Consider the following 24,356-nt stretch of genomic DNA (forward strand, 5'->3'; position numbering starts at 1 on the left):
AGGGCAAGGCCATTCTTTTCTAGTTATACATTAAAAATCTTTGCATGATAGTTGCAGACATATAATTTTATATGGTCCACAGGCTCTCATTGGTGAAAGTGATGGGACCCACCTTATTTCATGGGCCTCCATAGCTGCCTCAAATGGGAGGTTGAAGACATGGGCTCGAGTCGTTTTGGGTAACGCAATTTGAAGTCCGATATTCAGTTTTGGACTCAGAATCGATTCTCAAAATCCAAAATGAACTCCTTAGTCTATGGGAGGCAACACTTTTCATTCTTCCTCTTTACAAGAGAAGCTTAAAAATAGGACATTCTTTAGGCTCCCCTAATTGGGTCTCTCAGAAATCAGTCTCTCTCCCTTTTGGTTAACGGCCAAGATTAACCTCATCATTAAAGAAGGGCATTTTTGTCATTTAAAGGAGAAAGGGTATTTTCGTCATTTGATATACCGAAAGCAAACCGAAAGAAAAAAAATGGCACTATCATTATAATATCCCTTGCCATTTAAAACGGCACTTTTGTAATTTAAAGAAAAAGGGTATTTTCGTCATTTGACGGCATATTATTATTTCGTTGATAATTATTAACAGTCAATGCGTAATATGCCTGTGAGACTCGAGGTGTTCTGAGAGAGAGAGGTTGTCTTTGTTAGCTCCATCTGCTATTTCAATGGCATTATTACAGAGGGTTTTAAGCCTTTGGGTTCTGAAAATGTAGAGAAACCCTAACCCTAACCCTAACCTTAGAGAGAGGAGGTCCCCCCCCCCCCACCCCCCCTTTTCCCTTTCTTTTCAATTACATGGCCGCCGCCTTAGCTTTGTACCATCTCCTCCTCTGCATCTCTGCCATTTCCGCACTTGGATTGGCCTCGGCTTCCTCTCTGTACCCTCCTGAGTCCGTACTCTTTCTTAATGTCATTCAGTCTCAATGCCCCCTCTCAATCACTCCCTCTGCCCCTTCCAAGGTATGATTTCTCTCATTCTCTTGTTTTTTTTTTCCCTTTTTTATTTTTGGATTTATTGTTTCTTGATGTGGGTTTTTGTTGCAAATTGTTCTGGGTTTGGTAAATTCGGATGTTATGATAGTGGGTTCTTTTCCTTTTTGCTTGTTGATGGATGAAAATAGCGTTGTATTGAAATGGGACATTTGATTTTTTTTATTGGATTTTAATATTTTGGTCTGTGTTTGTTAGGATTTGCTAGGGGATATTATTAGATTTCTTCCCTTTGGGAATTTCTTTTACAAATTAGGGTTTTAGTTTTCTTGCATTGAAATTCCACAAGGAAAATCAAGAACCGTGGAACTCATAAACCCACATGGAAAATCAAAGGTATTGGTGGAAGGGCTCCAAAATCAGGTAGCAGCGGCTAGGAGCTCTCAGTTCATGGACATTTTGAAGCAAGTGCATCTTGACGGATCGCAAGATCAAGAAGATCAGCGGCCCATGTTGATCCTCATGTTTTAATAAGTTTTCTTTCTTTGCCAAATTGTAGAGATTAGCTTAATTGTCCAAGTAGAGAGAGAGAGCGTTTTTTTTTTTTTTTTTTTTTTTGGGGGGGGGGGGGGGGGGGGGGGGCGTAGTTCTAGGAATTTTAGGAACTTTTTGGGGCCGTTTGGATACGCGGATTTTAGAATCCAGGGTTTTAGTTTGAAAACAGTATAAAAGAGGGTTCATGATCAAGCTGTTGTGCGCTGTCCTGGCACCGTTTCTTGGATTTTAAGTAAGAAAACCAGGTTTTAGGAATCTCAGGATGGGGGAGTGGTTTCTAAGACCTGGTTTTCTTACATAAATTTTGGATACGCGGATTTTAGAATCCAAGTTTTAAGTTTGAAAACAGCGTAAAAGATGGTTCATGATCGAGCTGTTGTATGCTGTCCTGGCAGCGTTTCTTGGATTTTAAGTAAGAAAACCAGGTTTTAGAAATCTCATGATAGGGGAGAGGTAAAACCTGGTTTTCTTACCTAAAATCCAAGAAACGCTGCCAAGTCAGCACGCAACAGCTTGATCATGAACCATCTTTTACACTGTTTTCAAACTAAAACCTGGATTCTAAAATCCGCGTATCCAAACGGCTCGTTAGGGTTTGTTCAGTTGCGCAAGGGAAACAGAAAAGAAAAAGAAATGACGTGGCGGAAGGAAATGGAAAGGAAAAGAAATTGCGAAGAAAGCAGTAGGAGTGCGCATTCAGTTGCCAAGAAACGGAAAAGAAACAGTAAAGAATCCAAGCCTCCAAAATATACAGATCCAAGCCACAAAGAATAGAGAGAACCAAAATCTGAATTCCCCAACAAAAATGATCCACGCCCACAAAATATAGACATATCCAAGCCCCCAAAATAGACAGATCCAAGCACCAAAGAATAGGAGAGAACCAAAATCTGAAAACCCAATATACATAGATCGTAGCTCCAACAGAAAAAAAAGATCCACACCCACAAAATATAGACAGATCCAAGCCCAAAATATAAACATATCGAAGCCCCAAAATATACATATCCAAGCCCCATAAACCCAAAATCCGAAACACCAAAATACATAGGTTGAAGTTCAAACCAAAAAATTGATCCACGCACCCAAAATATAGACAGCTCCAAGCACAAAAAAAAGAAAGAATAGAGATCAAAGCACCAAGATCCCAAAACCATGGCAGTGGAGATCAAAGAGGAAATCCACAAAAAAATATAAAAAAAGGAGGGAAAGAGACGAGTACGAGCAGTGGAGGTCGCAGCCACCAGCAGATGAGAGGGAGAATACGAGTAAACAGACGAGTTAGGGCTTCGTTTCCACCGCTGTTCTTTTTTTTTTTGGAAAAAAACTCACGCGATTCCTCGGGAAAAACCTCGTTTCCGATAGTTTAGGTAGGAAATAGAAAGGCGGAAATGAGGCTGACACGAGGGATTTTAGGGATTCCACGTCATACTAGCCATTTCCACGCGCTTTCTTTATTGGGGCAACAAAACGACCGTTTTGGTTCGTTTCCGCGGAAAGGAAAATGTGCCCATTTTCCTTTCTGTTTCCGTTTCAACGGTGCAACTGAACAGAGCCTTAGAGATTTTAGGATTTTGTTTCAAGTTGGACGTCCAAGTGTAGGAGATAAGTTGGAAAGATTTTAGGGATTTCTTTTATTTCCTTAGTTCTAGTTGGATTAGGAAGTAATTTAAGATTGATTATGATTTTATCTTCTCAAAATTCTATAAATACATGCCATGTAATCGTTTTTATTAAGCTTTTATGAATAAAATTTTATTTTTGGTCCCTTGATTGTCCCTCGGTGCTGTCCCGTTGCCGCTCGCCGGAAAAAGATAGCCACCTGCTGCTATCGCTGGAGAAAAGTCAAGCCATCTGCTGCTTGATTCTTGTTGCCGTGAAGCCCCGTCGGAAAATCCATTAACAAGCCAAACCCATCTCAGCCTTGCAAGCCTTTCAAGCCTTTCCTTAGCCATTTGATCCAACAGTCCTTCACCCTTGTTTTTATTCTCAACAGAAGACCCATCTTTGACTCTTTTATCCGAAACAGTCCCTTAAAATCTGTCGCGACTCATCTTCTTCTTTCCATTGATTCCCCAGCAACCACCACTTTATCTCAAAACCCATCCAAAATTCATATATACACATCCAATGAACATCCAAACCAACCCCATTTTTCCCTTCCAAAAATAGCCCACTAGCAGCGCATAAAATTTTTCTTTCAGCCCCATTATTAACGTGAATCTCAGGCCTCTTCCTTGCCTAACAACCTATTTGCCAAGACAACCCATCTTTACCCATAAGAATCCTACTCCTTTCTCCAAGATTTTAGGTGTCAAAATCCCCTTCCAAACCAGCCGATTGAAGCACTCTTCTACGACTTAGCCGTGCACCTCTTTGCATCACTTTTCTTTTCCTAGGCTCCCCAAACAACCAACCACATTTTGTTATTGCCACCCCTTTAGATTTCGCTTCCGCTATACACCCCTGCGTTATTTGGTATCAGAGCTTAGGGAACAAGAGATTCTATCTCTCTTGTAATCTTGGATAAGAAAAGATGCTGAGGAAAGCCCGATATTATCACATCTCCAGATCCCACATACCCTTCTTCTACGGCTAAGATGAAGACAAGTGCCTTGATTGGATCGACGTTAACGATGAGTACGCTGAAGAAGAAGATCTGAATCAGGAAGAGATAATCAAGTGCATCGAAGATACTGTCAGAGGACGTACCGAATGCTGGTGGGAAAATATGAATTGGTCTCGAGAATTCTTTATCGAAGCGCCTTGGAAAAAAATTCGTGATCAATTTTTGAAAGTGTTTGCCCCAAAAGCTTTTCAAAGGCTCCACACTAAACAACTATGTAAAGAGAATGCTTGCCTGACACATTCTCTTGTTCCACTACGACAAGCTCCAAAGATTGATCAAAGAGCCAAACAACAAAATCTGACGAAGTTGTTAAAACTCAAGAGCTAACAAGAGACATTTAAAGTAGAAGCTCCAACCGTCGTCATTGAAGATCCGCAGAAGCCAGAAGAAGATCTCATTGAGATTTTGCTTGAAGAAAAAGACGAAATTGATGAAGTTGCCGACGAAGAGTCTATTAGAAGCGGGCTACAAAGATGAACGAAGATCCACATCGCTTCGATGAATGCAAATCCATTGATGCTGATCAAAGCGAGAGTTATTTTTTTGCCTTTGTCGCCACAATTCGTTGAGCATATTGAAGGCGAATTTTTCAGTCAACTCAAATCCCACTGCTCGCCAAAAACATGACCGAATAATTGCCAGGTGGAAATATTTAATTCGTCGGAAAGGACTACAGTTCGAAGTTGGAGCGAGAATCAGTGTGCCAGTTTTTACTCCCTGTGATATCATCAAGTTGAATTTGAATTCGTGGGCGAGTTCTTTTCAAGAAGGGGGGTATGATGCAGGTGCATCTCGACGGATCGCAAGATCAAGAAGATCAACGGCCCACGTTCATCCTCATGATTTAATAAGTTTTCTTTCTTTGCCAAATTGTAGAGATTAGCTTAATTGTCCAAGTATAGAGAGAGTTTTTTTTTGGAGTTCTAGGAATTTTAGAAACTTTTAGAGATTTTAGGATTTTGTTTCAAGTTGGACATCCAAGTGTAGGAGATAAGTTGGAGAAATTTTAGGGATTTCTTTTATTTCCTTAGTTCTAGTTGGATTAGGATAGTAATTTAAGATTGATTAGGATTTTATCTTCTCAAAATTCTATAAATACAGGCCATGCGATCATTTTTATCAAGCTTTTATGAATAAAATTTTATTTTTGGTCACTCGATTGTCCCTCGGTGTTGTCCTGTTGCCGCTCGCCGAGAAAAGATAGCCACCCGCTGCTATCGCCGGAGAAAAGTCAAGCCATCCGCTGCTTGATTTTTGTTGCCGCGAAGTCCCGCCGGAAAATCCATTAACAAGCCAAACCTATCTCAACCTTGCAAGCCTTTCCTTAGCCGTTTTATCTAACATCACTTTCACCCTTTTTTTTTCTCAACAGAATACCCATCTTTGACTCTTTCATCCGAAACAGTCCCTTAAAATCTGTCGCGACTCTTCTTCTTTCCATTGATTCCCTAGCAACCACTTTATCTCTAAACCCCTCCAAAATTCATATATACACATCCGATGAACATCCAAACCAGCCCCATATTTCCCTTAAAAAAATAGCCCACTAGCAGCACATAAACGTTTTCTTTCAGCCCCATTATTAACGTGAATCTGAGGCCTCTTCCTTGCCTAACCTATTTGCCAAGACAGCCCATCTTTACCCATAAGAAACCTACTCCTTTCTCAAGATTTTAGGTGTCAAAATCCCCTTCCAAACCGGGCGATTGAAGCACTCTTCAGCCTCTTCTTCAACTTAGCCGTGCCACCTCTTTACATCACTTTTCTTTTCCTAGGCTCCCCAAACAGCCAACCATGTTTTCTTATTGCCACCCCTTTAGATTTCGCTTCCGCTATACGCCTCTGCGTTACATTTCAATCCGACTGAGCTAAACAAGCTCGTAGATCCCCAATTCAGCCCACTACTGCTCAAAAGATGGATGGAGTTGGTTCACCGTCTTTGGCTAGGGGTCGAAGGAATGACCGACCATCATTTCAACTGCTAGTGGGAAGCCATGAATTCCTCATCGGCGTCACTGGGAAAGTGCGCTGAAAGTTCATCCCTCGCATTGTTCGGGATGAGGTCTAGATCGAAGATAGGATGATGAGGGTAAAATACCTCAATCATGATGAATTGGTCCAGGGAGTTGATGATGGATCGAAGGACACAGACAGACGCTTCGGCGGTGGCAACACGAACGAGATTACGGGAGACGATGATGTACTTGCCGGAAGCCATGGGAAAAGAGGAGGAAGGAGGGAAAATTATGGAAGCAAGAATGGTAGAGGTAGAATATGAGAACATATAGGGCGGTGATGGAATGCCATGTCTCTGCTAAACATGGAGCAACTAATGTGTAGGGAACCGGCATAAACTTTCAGAATGATGGATTCAAATCTCTAAGCTCCATTTTTATGTCAGCTAAATTGGGGTTAGGTTCATCTCGCTCGCAGTTCCCTTCTCTTGATTAAAGGAGCATATTGGTCGATGGAGGTAGTGTTTCCATGACTACCGACTGATCAATTCTGTTCCACTTAATCCCTCTTTCATGGCCACATATCTTTTCAGCTAAGGAATGAGAAATATTTCTCCTCGTACATGACTCAAATGTTTCATTTCATCCGGGAAAAGTCATATCTTTCTCAACAACGCCTTTGTCATTTGATTCAATAGTGTTTCATTAGACAGGAACATATTTGATAAATACTGACAGCTCTCTGATGGAGTCTTAGAACGGAAAGATCTATTTCCTCATTGAATTTTATTTTTCCACTAGAAGGGGCTCGTACATGTAATGCACACCACCCGTGAATACTCCACCTGTATGAAAAGTTCTTGATGTTAGTTGAGTCCCTGATTCCCCCATTGATTGACCTGCAATAAAATTCTTGCCATTTCAAAATAAAAAATAAAAATCGTGGTCAGGTTTAACTATCATAGAAGGGGGCAATGTTTTGGTGGGAAAATCGGTGACAAAATTTGAAGGTTGGGACCATGATGTGTAGGGCAGATTTGCAGATCGAGAATCTATCGTGTGTAGGAAACATGTGTGGTTTACACAGGGACAGGATAAGCAATAGTCTCGAATTATGGGTTGCCTCATCGACAAAACAAATGTAGGCAGTGGATACGCCCCCACTGCTACACGACTCACACCGCCACTACCTAGCAAACTTCCCCATGGAATGCCAACAGAGAGGAGTAATGGGATGTTAAGGGTTCGGAACCCTATAAATATAGAAGTCTTCTGAAGATGAAATCATCACTCGATCATTAATATAGACGTGGATCTCAGCCGAGGGGTTTGAGGGCGAAGAGTAGATAAAGTTTTGTATAATAAAGTGAGAATAATTAAAGTACTTTAGAGCACTTCAAGACTCAACATTTCCAAGGTAATTGAAGAAAAAGAAAGATTTGAACTTAGCAAGGCAAAGACAAGGTTGATAGCCCCATAGTATCCAACATGTGAGGTTGAAAGCATGCCAAAGATTACCACATCAGCCCATGGATGGGCTGGCACTTAGCTGGACATTCTTGCCACCTCATCGCATGGTTTAGCTGGCCTTTAGTTGTCATGAAAGTTGGCCATGAGTTATCATCCACTTGAGGGCTGAGATTTCAGCTATAAATACCCCTTTTGATGTATTTTTAGAGAGTTCTTGCTGATGAGAAGAGTATAGAGATTTGAGAGAGTTTTGGAGGGCTTAAGAACTCTTGGAGACTGGAGAGGAGATTTCCCTCCATGGATGAAGAATCGGATGCTCCTTGGAGTAAGTGATCTCCAATCCCATCCCCTATCCATTTCTTTTATCATTTGAATGTTATCATTCAATATACTTGAAACCACAGTTCTGAATTTCCGTTGCGATTAGTTCTGTCCATTTACTTATGTTTCCTACCATTTCTTGAATTTTCTCTACTGAATTTTCTGAATGTTAGTTGTATCTTTCATATTAGAATATGTTCTGTTCATCAAATCCTAAATCCCTCCATGTTGCATGATTGGATTCACTTGTTGAGATCCGGCACGGTTTTGAGGTGTCGGATTCGGCAAACCCCATAAAGTAGGATTAAAAATTTAAAAATTATATATAAGGAATATCTCTCTCTCTCTCTATATATATATATATATATATATATATATATATATATATATATATATATTCATGAAACATCTAAGGGTGGAGGGTCAAGGTGCTAGGGTTTTATTAAGAGGGCCGAAGATGAAAGGGGCGAGGGTCAATGTTCGAGGGTGGAGGGTCGAGGCGCTAGGGTTTTTATTAAGAGAGGACATGTTATGTTGTTATAAAAAAATTAAGAAGAAACATCATTTAAAGCAAAAATATACTGGATTCACATTTTAAAACAGAAAATGATGTGTCAGATTCGCCCGAAAAAGTACGATTTGTGTAGGGCACGACGACAACAACAACAATCCGGCTGTTTCCACGAAAATCCATGTCCAATTCACGTGTCGAACGTGTCAACACGGATTCGGCATAGAGGGACAGAATTCATGTGGCACAGATTCTTCCTTTAGAAAAGTTAGAACTGCCATTGTTTCTGTTCAGGCAGTTCCATTACCTGCTACTTCATTTTCGAATTCGATTTAAGTAAAAGACATACATGGACCGAATCGCAGTGATATGCTTTCGAGTTTCTGTTGGAATTGAGTCCAAGAATCGTGAAATGTAATATTCCGGTTCCATCCTACATTGAACAGATCAGATCTTTCTTCGAATAGAACTTGATCCAGTTACAGAAAGAAAGGTGCAACAATCTTCATTTTTCTGAATATGTTTTGGTTAACCATTGTGACCTGGTGGTCACGGGTTCGTGTTCAGGAAACAGCCTCTCTGCAAAGCAGGGGTAAGGCTGCGTACATCTAGCCCTCCCCGACCCCGCAATGGCGGGAGCCCCGTGCACTGGGCCGCCCATTTTGTTTTGGTTAACCAAAACCAGAAAATTTGATTTGTTTCAAACGAAATTCAGTTCTTCGTTGAACTGTTGCCATATGAAGAACACTCTCCATTACGGTATCACGAAGAATATTTGATGTTTAGTTCAGTCCTAGCATGAATTGAACCTGGAACCTATTTGTTCAGAACTGGTCTGAAACCATTCAGTTCCGGTTCAGATTTGTTTGATATAGTCAGAGCAAGCAGGGTAGGGTTGTGCAGAACTGCAGATTCAACTATGTTTCAAGCATAGTTTTAAAAACCCCCCACATCATTGTGAACTGTCTCGTGTCGACCCCCTTTTACCTTGGCCGCGTTCCGCGTTTTGTGGCCGCATTCCACTTTTTTTCCTACAAAGTCGATAAAAAAAGTGTCGACCCCCTTTTTTCCTTTGACGCTCCTGAGTTATGACCGCGTCAACCAAGTACTCAACCGGGTTGTGCCGAGTCGACTAGGATTTTCTTCTCCCTCGTTTTGACTCGCATCCACATTTTGAAACACTGGTTTCAAGAGTTAAAAGTTAGTTTCAGATCTCGTCTGGAATGATTTCTTGGACTGATCTCTGGACTGAACCGAAATCACCCATTAACTACCATACAGAGCTAAATGTTCTTATTCAAATCAGTTCAGATCTTCTGCTGTAAACTCACCTTCTGGAACTATATTAGCTGTCAACTCTCTTCCAACCTACATCGGAAAACTTGATCGCAGAAGTTGCAGAACATTTTGTTATTCCTTCATAGTTCTAATCGAGATCAGAAGCAGAGACTCAGTTCAATCCGGTTCTGAACTGAAATGTGAATCTCTCAATTGTTGCTGTTAAGGGATCAGAAGGCTTTCTGGAATCTTTGAGTTCTATCAGCTGAAAGCCAAGATCAGATTCAGACCAGTTCAACTGAGATTGAAGGAGTAGTTCAGGTCTGAGCTGAACTAGTAGCCACTCCGTTGCTAGAACAAAACTCTTATTAGTCACAGAACTTCATCAGCATGCATATCTGAACTGAGAGTAGCATAGTTGAAGTTTCAGTTCTAACTGAACTGTGGGCTTTTATTTGCATTAAGTTCAATTCAGGACAGGACAATTTGATTCAGATTACTTCAATCAAGAATAGCGTTCAGAGCTTCAAATTAGTTGCTCTACATCAATCACCCCTCGATCGTAGGATCCGTAGTATCTTTTTATTTTCCTTGAACCCATCGGCAACCACGGAGGCTTGTTTATCATTTCGTTTCGATTTGTTGTCTAAGCGATCAAGGTGCCTAGGTAGTTTGATGGTCTATTTACTTTTTTTGCACTGTTTACGTTTAATGAAATTTAGATTTCCGTTATCCTTTAATTTTCCTGTCATTTCATCCCTGTCATTTACATTTATGTGATTTACCTATCCAGCTGTCATTTACTTTCTAAGGCATTTACTTTTCCTCGCATCACCAATCATTTAAATTTATCTCACATTTCTCGTACCTGGTCATCGGCCAAGTACATTATGTATAGTTATAATGCCTAAGAACTCTCTTTGTTAACATGGCTATCCCGCAATCATACTCCAGAGGGGGCCTACAGAGGGGGAGCCCAGACCTTCGTAATTTTTCGATTGGACAACTGACAAAGCCAAACAGACAACCTCTGGAGACCCAGTTGCAAGCAATTGCACGGTCAGTTTGGTGCTTTTGGTTGAAATTGGCCTAGCACATTATACTGCGACTAGTTTTGGCATGCCTGCACATGAATTTTGTCGGCGAAGGGGAGAGGTTCTTTGGCCTCTAACAACGGGTGATTTGAAAATTGCATTGAATATACATTAAGAAGGCACCTTAAGGACAATCCAATTGATTCTTTCCTCCCAGGCTCTCTTGGTAAGGGTACATTTCTTACTAAGAACGTGACATTAGGATTTGGATCTCTGATCCTAGTGGTTCCGTTTGTCAAATCTCTGTTTCAATGCTTGTTGGGTCCTAGCACCCCTTCCATCCCATGGAGTCATATTTGGACGCCCTTGGCCCTACCGTGTGTGGCGGCATTCTTGTGGACCGTTATAAACAAAAAGATAAATACATGCTATTGCCTCAAGAAGAGACACATTTGGCTTGTTTGCCGCTGCGTCCTCGGCAAGAAGGCATAGGAATAATTTAATCGTCTCTCTTTGCAAAGCTCGTTATCCTTCCACATATGGGTTGCCATCATATCTCTTTTTGGTATGAAGTGGGCATTTCGAAAATCAACTTCATCAATCATTTTTCGAGTGGCGACCCTTTGGACGTAATGAAAAATCTATCCCGAGACTTGTCATACCCCATACTATTATGTGGCTCTTAATGAAGGAGTGGAACAATCACATTTTCATTGCTAAATGCAAGTCAATGGGCAAGGTCATCATGGAAATCAAGAACGACATATTATCTTGGATTAGTGGCTTGATGGCTACTAGGGTTTCTCCTTCATATGGAGAAAAAGTCAAAGAAAAAACCTTCTTCCCAATTCCTTGCCCCCTGTAAATGTAATCAAATTTAACTTTGACGGTAGCTTTAATGGCAATCCGGGTCAGGCAGGTAAAGGAGGAACTTTAAGGAATCTCCTTGGAGAGATCTCAAATGTTTCTCTGTCCCTTCTGGTGTGATGGATGCCAATGAAGCTGAGTCGGCGACTCAGCTCATGGTTCTTTGATTATTCAAGGATTAGTTTGGGGGTGATTACATTTTTTTTGAATAATAATGAAGATGACCAAGAAATGTGTATCCTAGGCCAAAAATAAAAATAAAAATAAAAATTCTGAAGGCCCTTGGAGTCTCGCTCCTTAAATTCTTAAAATTGTAGGTCTTTGCAAAGTGATTAAGCCTTCTCTTAACCATCATTTTGGATCGGCAGACACCTTAGTGAAGGACAGAATATCACGCTCAATGTTAATTATCAGCGATAGTCACTCTGTTGTGTAGAGTTCAGTTTTCTTTGTTTCCTTTTTCTTTGGCCAGGACAACTTGTCCTGATTTTGTACTAATATTTTTGTTTCTCTGTACTGCTATATTTGTTGAATACAATTATCTTCTTACCGAAATGAGGTTGTCTGTGTGCATAGGACATGAGCGGTATTAGTAATTAGTTGTCACTAGCCAACTGAAACTATTCGTGGTAGAACCAATCTGCAATCCCATTCCGGTTGACTGTAGCTTGTGTACCCTAAAAAAGGGCTTTTATGACTTGTTCATTGTTGCTGGTTATAGGAAACAAAGGAAATCTGATATTATATCTCTCTTTGAAGGTGGATGGAGAATTTCTTGACAGAGCTTTGAGGTCCGGCGAGAAGAATGGATATACCTCTATTCTCTTCTATGCTTCCTGGTGCCCGTTCTCGCTTAGGGCTCGATCTACCTTTGACGTTCTCAGTTCTATGTTCCCTCAAATCACACACTTGATGGTCGAAGAATCTTCTGTCATGCCAGTGTGAGTACAATCAACCACCCTCTATACCCATATGTTGCAGATCTCTAAAAAATATTCTCTTATTTGCATATAAGCTCATGTGCAAATAATGGTTTTAATAATTTTAGATCAGTCTAATTGAATAGCTTCCAAAGTGTCCATAATGCCCCATATGCAAATAATATGACTAAACCAATTTTGGTGGTATCCAAAGAGTCCCATAAATCTTTTTATGAATTTTAGAAAACTATTCACATGTTTACCCTGCCACAATTTCAGCATATTTTCAAGATATCGAGTTTACAGTTTGCCCTCTATAATCATAGCAAACGGGACATCAAGGGTTAACCATTACGGTTCAAAAGATCTCGACTCTCTCATACACTTCTATAAAAATATTACAGGTATCTTTCTGAAACTACTAACCTATTATGCATTATCCACTTAAAGTGCCACTGCATCTTAGACTGTTTCCAATACAGGTCTTGATCCGGTTAAATATTTCGCTGAGGATCAACCTAGCAGCTTGGGAAGTGAGAAACCACTTCTTCTATGGGATGGATCTCCAAGGGAAATATTAACAAGGGAACCCTACCTAGTATTGTCTCTACTCTTTCTCTTCTTGAAAGCTTTCATCCACTTCTTCCCCAGTATACTATCTCGCCTTAAAGCTTTTTGGGTCTTGTTATATGTTTGGTACCTGAACTTGGGTTTCTTTGGGGAGACAAAGCTGCTGTTAGAGCGTGGTCTTCATGTTATTAATATAAAGAGAGCTTGGGACAAACTAAGGCTCTGCAAGACAAGGAACTTCCAAAATGGGGCCAAGAAAGCTCGTGTCTGGGCATCACTGGCCTCCGTCTCTTTGGGTGAGTCATCTTCGACTAGATCGGCAGCCTCATCGAACTCATAATTCAAACATCCCTTCCCTAAAAAAACTTGTATTGCGAGAAAAGAAAGAACAGAGAGATATTCTTTGGTGGATAGAGAGCTGTGTTTCTCATGAGTAGGTATTGTTTCTTAACCTATCTTTTTTTTTTTTGACTTTGTTCTATATAGTTGTTAGTGAGCTTGAGCTGCTTTCTGTTGGGTTTTTGGGGCATATAGGGGAGCCTGTAAATTTCAGAATCTATTCTGTATATTATATTGTTTGGCATTCAGAACATCTGATCCTTCTTATTAGTAGGCTATATGTGGTTGGATTGCCAAATAGGGGAACTTGACACTGGCCTGATCAAAACACCCGTTTTGCTCCAGTAATGGTTCAATTGTATGGTCCATTGGTGATTCATACTGTTCTTCTGGTGCATCCGGCCCCTATTATGGACGGGGCGATTACCCCCCTCTTCCCCTTGGATGTGATCCTACCCACCAGATCAGGACCTTTGTCCCATGAATAATGTGGACATGGCTACATTTATTCTTTAAACTCTTCATCTGCAGATCACATGTTACATGTGCTATCATCCAATGGAGGAGATTTTGTGGGCATGGCTTTCATCCTGTGGAGCCCTTGAATGAATGGTCTGGATCTCCTAGTGATGCTGCTGGGCTCCTTCGATTAGTCGGGGACCTGTGATCAGATTGTTAAAAAACAAGACTGTCAAAATCTTCTACAACTTAACATTGGCTACCCTTGAATGGTTTCAGGTCATCAGAATGCTGTCACCGGCATCGTTAGCAAAACTCAGTTCAGGGGTTTATTCAAGATAAAATTATTCAAGCAGGGCAGGCTATCCCAGGAAGAGCTTATCCAAGGATTTTCTATCCCAGTGTAGAGCCCCCAATAGATTCCAATACACTCAAAGGTGACCTAAACTCATGAATCAAAACCTTATTTTCCTTTTCTCTCCTCATAGTACCTAAAAGATCTCCATATGGGTTTTCAGTTTTTGACTGCTAACTTTATTTCCATTCACACTATGGCAAGGGCATGTGTATCAGTCATATATTGTAATTGCATCAGATGCTGTCCGAACAATGATCAAAAGGAGGAAAACAAAGAGAAAAGTCTGCCAAAGAACTTCCATACACAGAGTATCTTATTCAAAAGAAATGTGTACTGCCATGTGCAATGCACAAAAGGAGGAAAACAATTACCTGTACAAAAGAAAAGTCTACCAAAGAACTTCCACAGGCAAAGTATCTTGTACAAAAAGAAAAGTCTACCAAAGTGTGTCCTTGCAAAAGTAGGGTGACATTTCATCATCAAGAAATAGACTAAGGAGTGGTTTTAGGAAGCCCTGTAATTCAGAATCCAAGGCAAACTATAAAATTTAATAACAGTTGAGTTAGAAGGAAATTTAAAATTACTTAGCCCAACCCAGGCTTCGAATAGAGACTAATGATAAAATCTCCTCTGGTTTTTGGCTCTCTACTTTTCGCCCTACTTGCTAGGCATGCCTCCGTTAATTTTCCAATTTCTTCCTAGATGAAACTGAAACATGGCTTAAACACTGCATTTAGACCCTGTTTGGATTGCAGGAAAAATATTTCTTGAGGAAATTTTTTTTCCTTGGAAACACAATTTATGGGGCAATGTTAATTTTAGGGATATTGTTATAAATTAAAGATCCCAGATGTCATCAAACCATGGAATAGCATGAAATTTTGGAAAAGTCTTTCTTTTCCTAATTGTGTTAGATGACCAAAATACCCATGGCCGTCGATGTATTGAATATTAAAATTATGGGATTAGATCAGACTAATCCAAGATATTATGGCTGTTTTCAAGGGTAATTGTGTCTGATAGATGGAAATTGTGATCATTAATTGGCAGTGGGGAGGATTTAGTTAGGAAAATGAAAACTGCATCTCCATATTTTGCCCTAAATTGAAAATGGTTGAACAAAAGAAAGCCTCTTTCACCGGCTTTATGGTTTTGACCAAAATGTGCCATGCAACAAACTGATAACCTTTCTCTTTCACCTTTTTCTTTGGACAACCCTTCCCCGACATCAAAATCATTTCAGACCAAGATTACAAGCAAAGTACAACTCTAATGGAATCAATCTCTTTGGTAAACCAGTACCTCTCAACCCTCTTTACTTTTGTTTTTCTTCCTTCTAATCCTCATTTGAAGCTTACAACAGTGCAAAAAGATCCCCAAAGAAGCAATCTCACCATGCCAGCTCATGGTGTTCAAGGGGGCTTCAATATTAAATTACTACAACATAAATAACTGGAAATGATATATGCGCCGAGGTGTTTTGATAAGCATGCGCTCCAGTTGTTTGTCGTGTAGTATTTAAAGGGCTTTAAGATCTTTTTGAGAACCGTAATATCCTCTGACATCCCTTTAAATACTACACGACGGACAAGTGGAGCGCGTGTTTATCAAAACACTTTGGCTCAGATATCATTTCCCAAAAAAAAGAAATATCTAGGAATCTTGGTGGGACCATTGGACCCCTTTCCATTTGCCACTTTGGGAAAGGATAAGCATGTACGTCTTCTCTGTTTGGACAATCTTGAACAATAAGACCTCTCTGTTTCAATAATTCAACACTACTCTTGCAAACCAAAACATCTGTATTTTATACAGCTCCCCTTCTTCCCCTTCCCATGAAGAAAGATCCATCTGAGATGAATTTTGAAGATTGGGAATTCCTTCCTGATAAGGAGTTCCTTGATTTATCCTATGAAGATGGAAAGAGCTTGTTCTCTAGGGAGAAGGGTTTTAATCCTAAAGGCGCCACCCATGTGAATAACTTCGTCTGCCCTTCACCGCGTTCTTGTCATCCCCGAACGCCGGAGAATTCAAGTGTTCTGAGTGGTAAGAATCAGCTAGTTTCAGTGCCAATTCAATTAGAACTGCCATTAGAGAAGGACCCAGATGGGGAATTAGTGAAAGAAATCAGAGAAATTCCCAGTACCATACCGCCAGTGATCATGGAAAAGAACAAAGCTCTGAATATGGTGGGGGATGAAGATATGATCCCTCAAGTCTTCTTCAAGAAAATGAAGGAGAACGAATTTGTCGACATGAAAATAGACTCCCCAAGGTCTTGTAACAGGGGACTCAAGCCTCAAATTGAGGTGGGTCCGACCCAAATCGAGGAAAAAGAAGAGGCCTATGAAGGTGAGAACTGTGAAAGTAGGCACTCAAAAATGGTGACTGATCAAGAGACAGGGAAGAACAATATGGGTTCGGAGAGCGAAGGAAAGGGATATTGGGAAGGTGTTAGTTTCAACATTTTTGGGTGGAGGGTGAAAGGATATGGAGCTCTTTCCGCCATAGGAGTGGCTGCTGCTACTATATGTATATTCATTTTCGGTAACCAGCAAAGGAATAAACAACAGCAGCAAAACCAGAGGCTTCAGGTTCAGATCTACAAAGATGATAAGGTTTGCTCGAAGATCTAGCTAGACCCATTTATTAAATTCACAAATTTTTCATTTACCCAAATCAAAATTCTTCAGATTTTACCAATCCATCTCTAGAATTTCAAACATTTAAACTTCTACCACTTCCCTACAAAGATATACACCTACCCATGTCAAAATTTTCAATTGTTTTATGCCATGCTTTTGTTTCTAAGCTTTCTACCTTTGGCTGCAGAGAATTAAGCAAGTGGTTCACCATGCCACCGGACTGAACCAGGCGCTTTTGGCTGTAAGAGGAGTTCCTCTAGCAAATGCACAGATAACATTTGGAGGTAATTATGATGGGCTTTAAGAACTAGATTTGCTCGAGAAGATCTGATGCTAATCGGTCATCATCGATCTCAATCCCTAGTATTGTTTATTCTTATTATCTGTTCAAGATCTTTGCATCTGTACATAAAAATAAAATGTGATGCATAGCAGACAAAGGGAATTGCTTGATATGTACTGTGTGGTTGTATTAAGAGAGCTGCATCAGAAGAAAATATACTGGCTACTTCACTGTGTAGATCCAATTTAGTTATGATGTGCAATGGGATTTTATTAAATGCAATAGGATCACAATATCTCAGATTGGAATTCATCCTAAGACTGTTTCAAGTAAGAAGATATCCTGGATCTGTTGGATTAAGCTTTCGTCTGGGTTTATAAAACTAAATGTGGATGGTGTGACTAAAGTTAATCCAGGGATTTCAGGTGGGGATGGTGTGTCTAGGGGCCCCAATGCAAAAATAATATTTGCTTTCTTCCATTATTATGAAATTAGTTCCAACATGCAAGCATAAGCTAGAATTTTCCTGGATGGCAATCATTTCTGTAAGACTACGAATGCACATAATATCATCATAGAGTCGGATAGTAAAGTTTTAGAGGACATGATGAAGACAAAGATAATCATCCATAGAGTATCAGTTATCTCTGGATTGATAATATGGACATCCTATCGGATGTTAAACCCCCTATTTTTCTCATCAATTTCCCAAAGGCAACAGTATAGCCAATTCATTACCTAACGATGCTTGGTTATGAGTTTGTCTGGATGTAGTCATCTTATAATAACTGAGTGGATCTTCCCTTGGGATAATTTGGGGCCTCCTCAAGTTGCATCAAATAGTAATTTTTTTTCATTGAGTTTCAAAGGCAAGGTAATATGTCCTCATCTTATCTCGTTTATTTCATTAATAAATTGAAGGTGTCCCCGGGTTTCTAGATAAACTCTTGGATTAAAAATCCCAAGATAAGAAATAAGTCAATCCCCGCTATTTACAAACATAATCAATGGGTTCAACCAATGAAAAGGTCAAGTGTCACTTTACAAAATACAAATAATTACTATAGTTGGTGGCCACATCTTTATATCAGAAAGTATAATTATCATATAGGTGTTGTCCATCACCCATGCTCCTTACCCCTAGTCATGGGTACTTCCACCATCCAATTATCTATCCCTGCGTAGCCTGCGTTTTTGGTTCACAAGGTTTTATTTCTGTCTGATTGGCAAGAAGAAAACCCAACAACCTCATATTGTCATTGCCAGTTATGAGTCTTCGTGCCTGCATCTTCCATCTTCCATTGGTGCTACAGTCACTGTCATGCCAGAGTCTATAGCTGTTGCGACTAGCATAATAGATTCCTATTATTACCAGGAATGAGTCTGAATGGTTGTTGCAATCAGTACATTCCACCGAAGAGAGTGAAGAACATTTCCTGGATACCTACATAGAATATGTACTTTGAACAATATTAATGGTCGCCTAGAAGTTCTTTGAACAAAATTTCCTAAGAAAGTACTCTTTTATGCCTTATATCATTGAACTTTTGTAGTAAGTATTAGAAATAAGAGAATAGAAGCTACCATTGCAGAAATGATGCTTGTTCAATAAGATATAAGAGAGTACTGTAGGAATGATGCTGGTTCAATATGATATAAGAGATTATAAATTTAAGGAGCAATAATTATTAGTGCCCCAACTACGGATAGAAAGATCTGAGTCAATAATAAGGGTGCAACTCGGGTCGGGTTCAACCCGAAAAAAAGTTCTGCCGGGTTGGGTTCGTGTTGAGGGTTGGGCGGTTTGGGCAACCAAATCCGAGTGAAACCCGACATTTTTTTAATTTTTATTTTTGTAAGCTTAAAAATTCGGGTTGGAAAAATAAAAAAAGGATCCTCAGGTTGGGTCAGGTTCGGGTTGAGTAATTGGTTCCTCGGGTCAAGTTCGGGTTGGCCTCAACCCAACCTAACCCGAACAGAGTTGCACCCCTAGTTCAATAAGCACTTTCAAAAGTTTCAGTGTATAGTTTGAACAAGAGAATATTGCAAACTAAGAACACATGGGCAATTATTGGGGTTGACAAGAGAGCTCATCTATGTCAAAGAATTATTTTCATTAATCAAAGGCATTACAATCAATCCTAAACAGGGCTTATATAGAGCACTTAGGGAAAAAGCATGGAAAGATAAGATACAGAAGGAGAACATCCTAATCAAATTAAGTTGCATAATCTAATTTAACTACCTAATCTACCATTCAAAAAATAAAATAAAATCCAGCGGCCAGATCTTCCAAGACTTATACATTCTAACAATCTAGACCCTTGTGAATTCTAATCCTTGCATTGGGAGTTGGCTTAGCAGTCGGGAAGAAAAAGGAAGCAGATGTCCGAAGCCATCAATGTAGGAAAATAAACTGAGTTAGAACTCGTCCGTTCCCTTCAAATGAGTCTGAGGTGGGTGCGATAAGCCAGATGTAATGATTCAAAATTACAAATGGCTACTCAAAGAGGCAGAAACGCAATATCACACAATGAGAAAAATAAGAAGATGGAGAAAAGAAGGAGATCGGAATCCTCTTTCAAGGGTTTTGACCCTGTGAGGAGTTTGGATATTTTATACAGTGAGTGCGTGTGAACTGTGAAGTCCATTGTTTTTACAGAAAGTACAGTGAGACCCACTTCACAAGATGATCTAAACCGTTCAATTTTTGTGCCACAACGTCAATAGATTGTAGTCCACAGATTTTCTCCAAAGATGATCCTAACCCTCCCATCTGTAGAGGGAGTGTACATCATAGATAGCTGCATGTATAGAATAAGCAACTTAGTTTTTTTTTTATTTGGAAGCATGCTTGACGTGAAAGATAGTCCTGCCCGACTAATTAACGTATGTGGACTCCCACCCTCCAAAGGTGGGATGATACTAAGGAGATGATCCATGGGTACATGCTATTTGCGTTGAAACACAACAAACATTGGTCTGTATACCTATTCTTGTGATAGGGTTAGTATTTTGTATGCTGATTGAAATATCATTCACATTCTAATAAACCGGTAGGGGTCCCAGCCAAACCCCAGCTTACCTATCAAACAAAAAAAAGAAAAAGAAACTTTGTAAGGATTTGACTTGAGCCCACAGTTTTCATTTCAGAAGTGGGCATTCAAGACATTTCTACCCGTTAGATCTCAAGAATAAGATTGAATGTTAACCTCTTTTTGCAATGAATAATGATATGGTAACTGAGACCTAAACCAAACAAGTAGCCCCTTCACACATTAACAACTTCCCCTGTTTTTTTAGCTTTTCTTCTATAATTATAAATCGCAAAACTACACATTAGGGATTTGTTCAGTTCCACTCCCAGTTCTGCATCCGGTCCCCATAGCACCAGCCTTTTGCAATTCCTTTATTGAACAGTTGTGATGCATGGCCCATCATCCATAGCTAAGCTAACAGATAAACGGTTTGGATTATTGTACAAGGAGGCCCCATGTATACTTTTTTCTACTCATATTTTCTTAGCATACGAGGAATGCTTACCGCCTTATGTGCGCACCTACTTTTACTCTATAGTGGGTACCACTTTTCTCAAATCTTCTCCCGTGCAGTCTTAAACATTTCTTTTTGTTTAAGGCAGTGATAAATCGACTCCCAAATATCTTAAATCGACTCCTGTGTCTTTCTCTCTCCTCTGGGTTAAAGAGAGAAAGAGGAGAGAGATAGACACATGTGGGGTCAATTTAAGTCAATTTATCACTCCCCTTTGTTTATTCTTTCATTTTTTGGGAAGAAATTGCTTGAATAGGAATAGGATTCCAATAACCTTGATTTTGGCAATCCAAAATACACCCATAGACTCGAGGCGACAAGCATTGGATTTGCCTGGAACTTACCTAAGAGAATAGGGACAGTAGTGTTATGTTATCAACCTTGTAGAGTGGTAGTAGGGTGTGTCCTTACCAATATAGAAAGATAATAGACATGTAAGCGAGTGAGAAGAGAGAAAAGCATCATTCCCAATAAATCCAAGCATAAATTCACCTATTTTGTGGAATTTGGCTTGGGTATCATAGGGAAGGGACAATGATGACACATCATCACCAGATATGCAATTATTAGCCTGCAAACAAGCGGTTCTCTTGACGTGACACCTTAATGTCAAGTAGAGCCCCTAAGCCATCGTTGCTTTTGTGCAACGAGCTCAGTCTGGTTGTGTTGCTCGGTCTAAATATCAGAGGATTTGATGTAGCAAGAAAAAGAATCAACGAAAAATAGAAATAAACTACTAGTTCTCTGCTATAACCCGAAAAGAATAAAGAAAATCTGGGGGAAGGCTTTGATGTCAAAAAGCGTTAAAGTCTGCCCACAATTCACGGTAGAAGGGGGCGCATAATCCTAAAGGGAAGGCGAATAAATCATCTCCCTCGCTTGATAAACGGTCGTTTAATTGAAACAAAGGAAGTCCATTCATGATTTCGAAGACAGCTCACCTCTATCTATACCTTTCAACGTGGTGCATTGCTCGCCGTTGATCAACACACTTTGAGTGTCAATCACGTGAAGCAGCAAAAACTTCTAAAAAATACATTGATTTTTAGAACCTTCGAGACGGTAACGCATAGCAAAAGACAAAGCAGCGAATCACGCCTTGCAGAACAATCCCCACCGTTAGACCTTTCAACGTGGTGCAGTACACACCGTTGATCAGCGTCAACCACGTGAAGAAGCTAAAAATTCTAAAAATACATTGATCTAGAACCTTCGGGACGTTTTCCACACTGAATTTTCCGTCATCAGAGATCTTTTTAACTTCTGTCGTCTTCTAAGAGTGGGGAATTGGGCCCTAGGATAAGACGACGTTGATCTTAAACGCGAAGTAACCATTTATAATCGCACACTAAATTCCCCCCCTCCTAGGATGAATTCACCCTGTATTTTTAAAAATAGACTTTACAGCCCACACCAACGGACCGGATGATGATCCAAACCATCCATTTGATGGGCCACAATGTAAATGGGTTGGGCATAGGATGACTCCCATTATGGAAACTTCTATATATCCGGCGTAAAAATGATATTAACAACCACTTTTTGTAAGATTCTGATATAAGGAAAAGAGGGTGGAAATAAAAATCCAGCAGAAAAGAAATACCTCAAATAATAGAGAGAAAGCATTTACATACACTACAAGAGAATTTTATTTTTAAATTTTTTTCTAAGATTATGGTATATAACAAAAACACACCAAAGGCAGTAGATAAGAAATCATCAGCTCCCTCACCTTATTTTACAACATCCCTTATAAGAAATCAATCCTCCCACACATCAATCACAACCAACAAATACATCAAGAAAATAAATAAATAAAATCTTCAGCAAAAGAACAACCCGAAGATAAGAGCAGTCAAAGAGGCGAACACGGTGGGGAAAGCAACCATGGCGTCGGATGTAGGGCTCGGTGCGGGTGCATCTGCGGCCGAAACCCTCTCGACCATTACGAAAGAAATCACCAAAAGGGCTAAAAGAGTCAGCTTCAAAGAATCCATTTCTACAAAAATGAGGAGAAGGGTTTTGGGAAGGTAAGAGAAGGGAGGGTGGGTTTATATAAAGAGAAAGGCGTGGGGAGGAGAAAGAAGCGTTTTGAGGGCGGGCAGGGTGACCGTGCTGCCCGCATAACGACATTTCATCTTACCATTTTTATCGTTGGGCTGCCCGTTTTGACAGCCTGTCTGACGTTTTGGTGCCATACAGCTGTCACGGCACTTGGGTGGGTCCCACACCCCCCTCTTTTTTTACCTACCCCTTTCTTTTTGACCTTTTTCTTTTTCTTTTTGACGATTTGGAGTACAATCTATCTACATTGTGTACCATAAAATGGATGGTCTGGATCATCCTACAGTGTGGGCCAAACAGTCCATTTTGAAAAATACTTGACTATATTGGCTTACACCATATAAAATCTGTTAATTAAAAAAATTTTCCATCCATTTATTGGGTCCCACTTTGCTTCGCTTACACGAATAGATCCGCTGATCTAAACATGGTGTAAACTATGTAATGCAAATTTCTATATAGCTATTAAATATCTTACATTTTTAGGCTATTCTATTCTTAAGGACTGCCTAGCGTCCTTATTTGGCATTCCCTATTCAATTAAATCTAATAGAATAGCTTAAAAAATGTATTCGAGGACTTCCAGCCAAGCTACCGTCTAGCGAAAGCCAGTGTGGAAAAAGAAGTCACTAACTAGATTGATATTTTTGGGTTTGATTTGTTATGTTTTGGCCACACCTAACATTCTAAAATATGAGAATTTATATGATGCCGACCGTCAAAATCAGACGGGTTAAGTGGCAAACCACCTGGCCCTTGGATTTTGATCCGGTCAGAACACTTAAAAAAGGTGTTTTGACTAGATCAAAATCCAAGGGCAGGTGGTTTGCCACCTAGCCCTTGAGATTTTCACGGTCGGGCACCATATAAAAACTCCTAAAATATATATATATATATATATATATATATATATATATATATTTTTTTTTTTAATAGGTAACATTCTAACATATTTTCCAAACATATAACGGAAGAAGAAGTCACTATAACATATTTTAGTGGCGTGGATTTCTGTGATCGAGTAGTCGTCTACGCATTTTGTCTGACCTTGTCTTTGCCGTGTCGATGCCAAATTCGTTGGAATCTCAACATAGAAACTCCCAAAATTTCATTTTTCTCTAGTGTTGTTGAATCAAACCAAACCAATGAAATTTGGGGTTTTAAAAAGGGGTTCTTAGGTGGAGGCTGTTTCCCGTCCGTGGGAATTCAGGCCATGTTAGGTATGAAATTTTTTTTCAAAGATTTCTAGTCTACCAAATGGTGAGAGAGGGTGGACGAAGGAGAGACTGGAGAGGGCATGAGCCTGGTGAGGGGTGAAGCATAAAATTTAATAGGAGTGCAACTTGGGTAGGGCTCAACTATCGGGTTCTACCCAATTTTGGGAAAAGCCAACCTGGTTTAATTTCTGGTTGAGGCCTTGGCAACCTGACCCGACCTCTGTCCTCTACTTTTATCATGATTTTCTTTGGGTTATGTTCTATTTTTTGCATTTATGTTTTGCCTTAGGTGAACCCATATCCAACCCGACCGGATTTCGGGTAAGATGGATTTGGTTTGGGTTGACCCTCCTCAACCTGAGGCTCAGGTTAGGTCGGGTTAGGGTTGAGGGA

The 24,356-nt window shown here is 40.0% G+C and overlaps 2 protein-coding genes and 1 pseudogene across 3 annotated transcripts; 2 read left to right on the plus strand and 1 right to left on the minus strand.

The window, feature by feature from the left end:
* The first annotated feature begins 603 nt into the window (after positions 1–603).
* LOC143845705 (5'-adenylylsulfate reductase-like 7) lies at positions 604–14,961 on the plus strand. 2 transcript variants are annotated; one of them, XR_013234502.1, is made up of 5 exons: positions 604–966; positions 12,316–12,497; positions 12,756–12,880; positions 12,959–13,483; positions 14,124–14,961. XR_013234502.1 is itself a non-coding variant. In XM_077354113.1 (4 exons), the coding sequence occupies exons 1-4, from the start codon at positions 802–804 to the stop codon at positions 13,384–13,386; spliced, it is 900 nt and encodes a 299-aa protein (XP_077210228.1). In that variant the 5' UTR covers positions 604–801; the 3' UTR covers positions 13,387–13,638. The 2 variants fall into 2 exon arrangements, 1 of the variants encoding a protein (XP_077210228.1); XM_077354113.1 differs by lacking the exon at positions 14,124–14,961 and having other exon boundaries at positions 12,959–13,638.
* A 992-nt stretch (positions 14,962–15,953) lies between these two features.
* On the plus strand, positions 15,954–17,367 carry LOC143845704 (uncharacterized). Its single transcript, XM_077354112.1, has 2 exons — positions 15,954–16,820; positions 17,035–17,367. Exons 1-2 carry the CDS (start codon positions 16,038–16,040, stop codon positions 17,149–17,151), a joined length of 900 nt encoding a protein of 299 aa, XP_077210227.1. The 5' UTR covers positions 15,954–16,037; the 3' UTR covers positions 17,152–17,367.
* Positions 17,368–22,313: 4,946 nt separating this feature from the next.
* LOC143845929 (arabinogalactan protein 13 pseudogene) lies at positions 22,314–22,744 on the minus strand (annotated as a pseudogene).
* Between the last annotated feature and the right edge of the window lie 1,612 nt (positions 22,745–24,356).

Source organism: Tasmannia lanceolata, unplaced genomic scaffold (genome assembly GCF_043159265.1).
Source record: "Tasmannia lanceolata isolate RefF3 unplaced genomic scaffold, GAP_Taslan_0.1 ptg000015l, whole genome shotgun sequence".
Classification (NCBI taxonomy): Eukaryota; Viridiplantae; Streptophyta; class Magnoliopsida; order Canellales; family Winteraceae; genus Tasmannia; species Tasmannia lanceolata.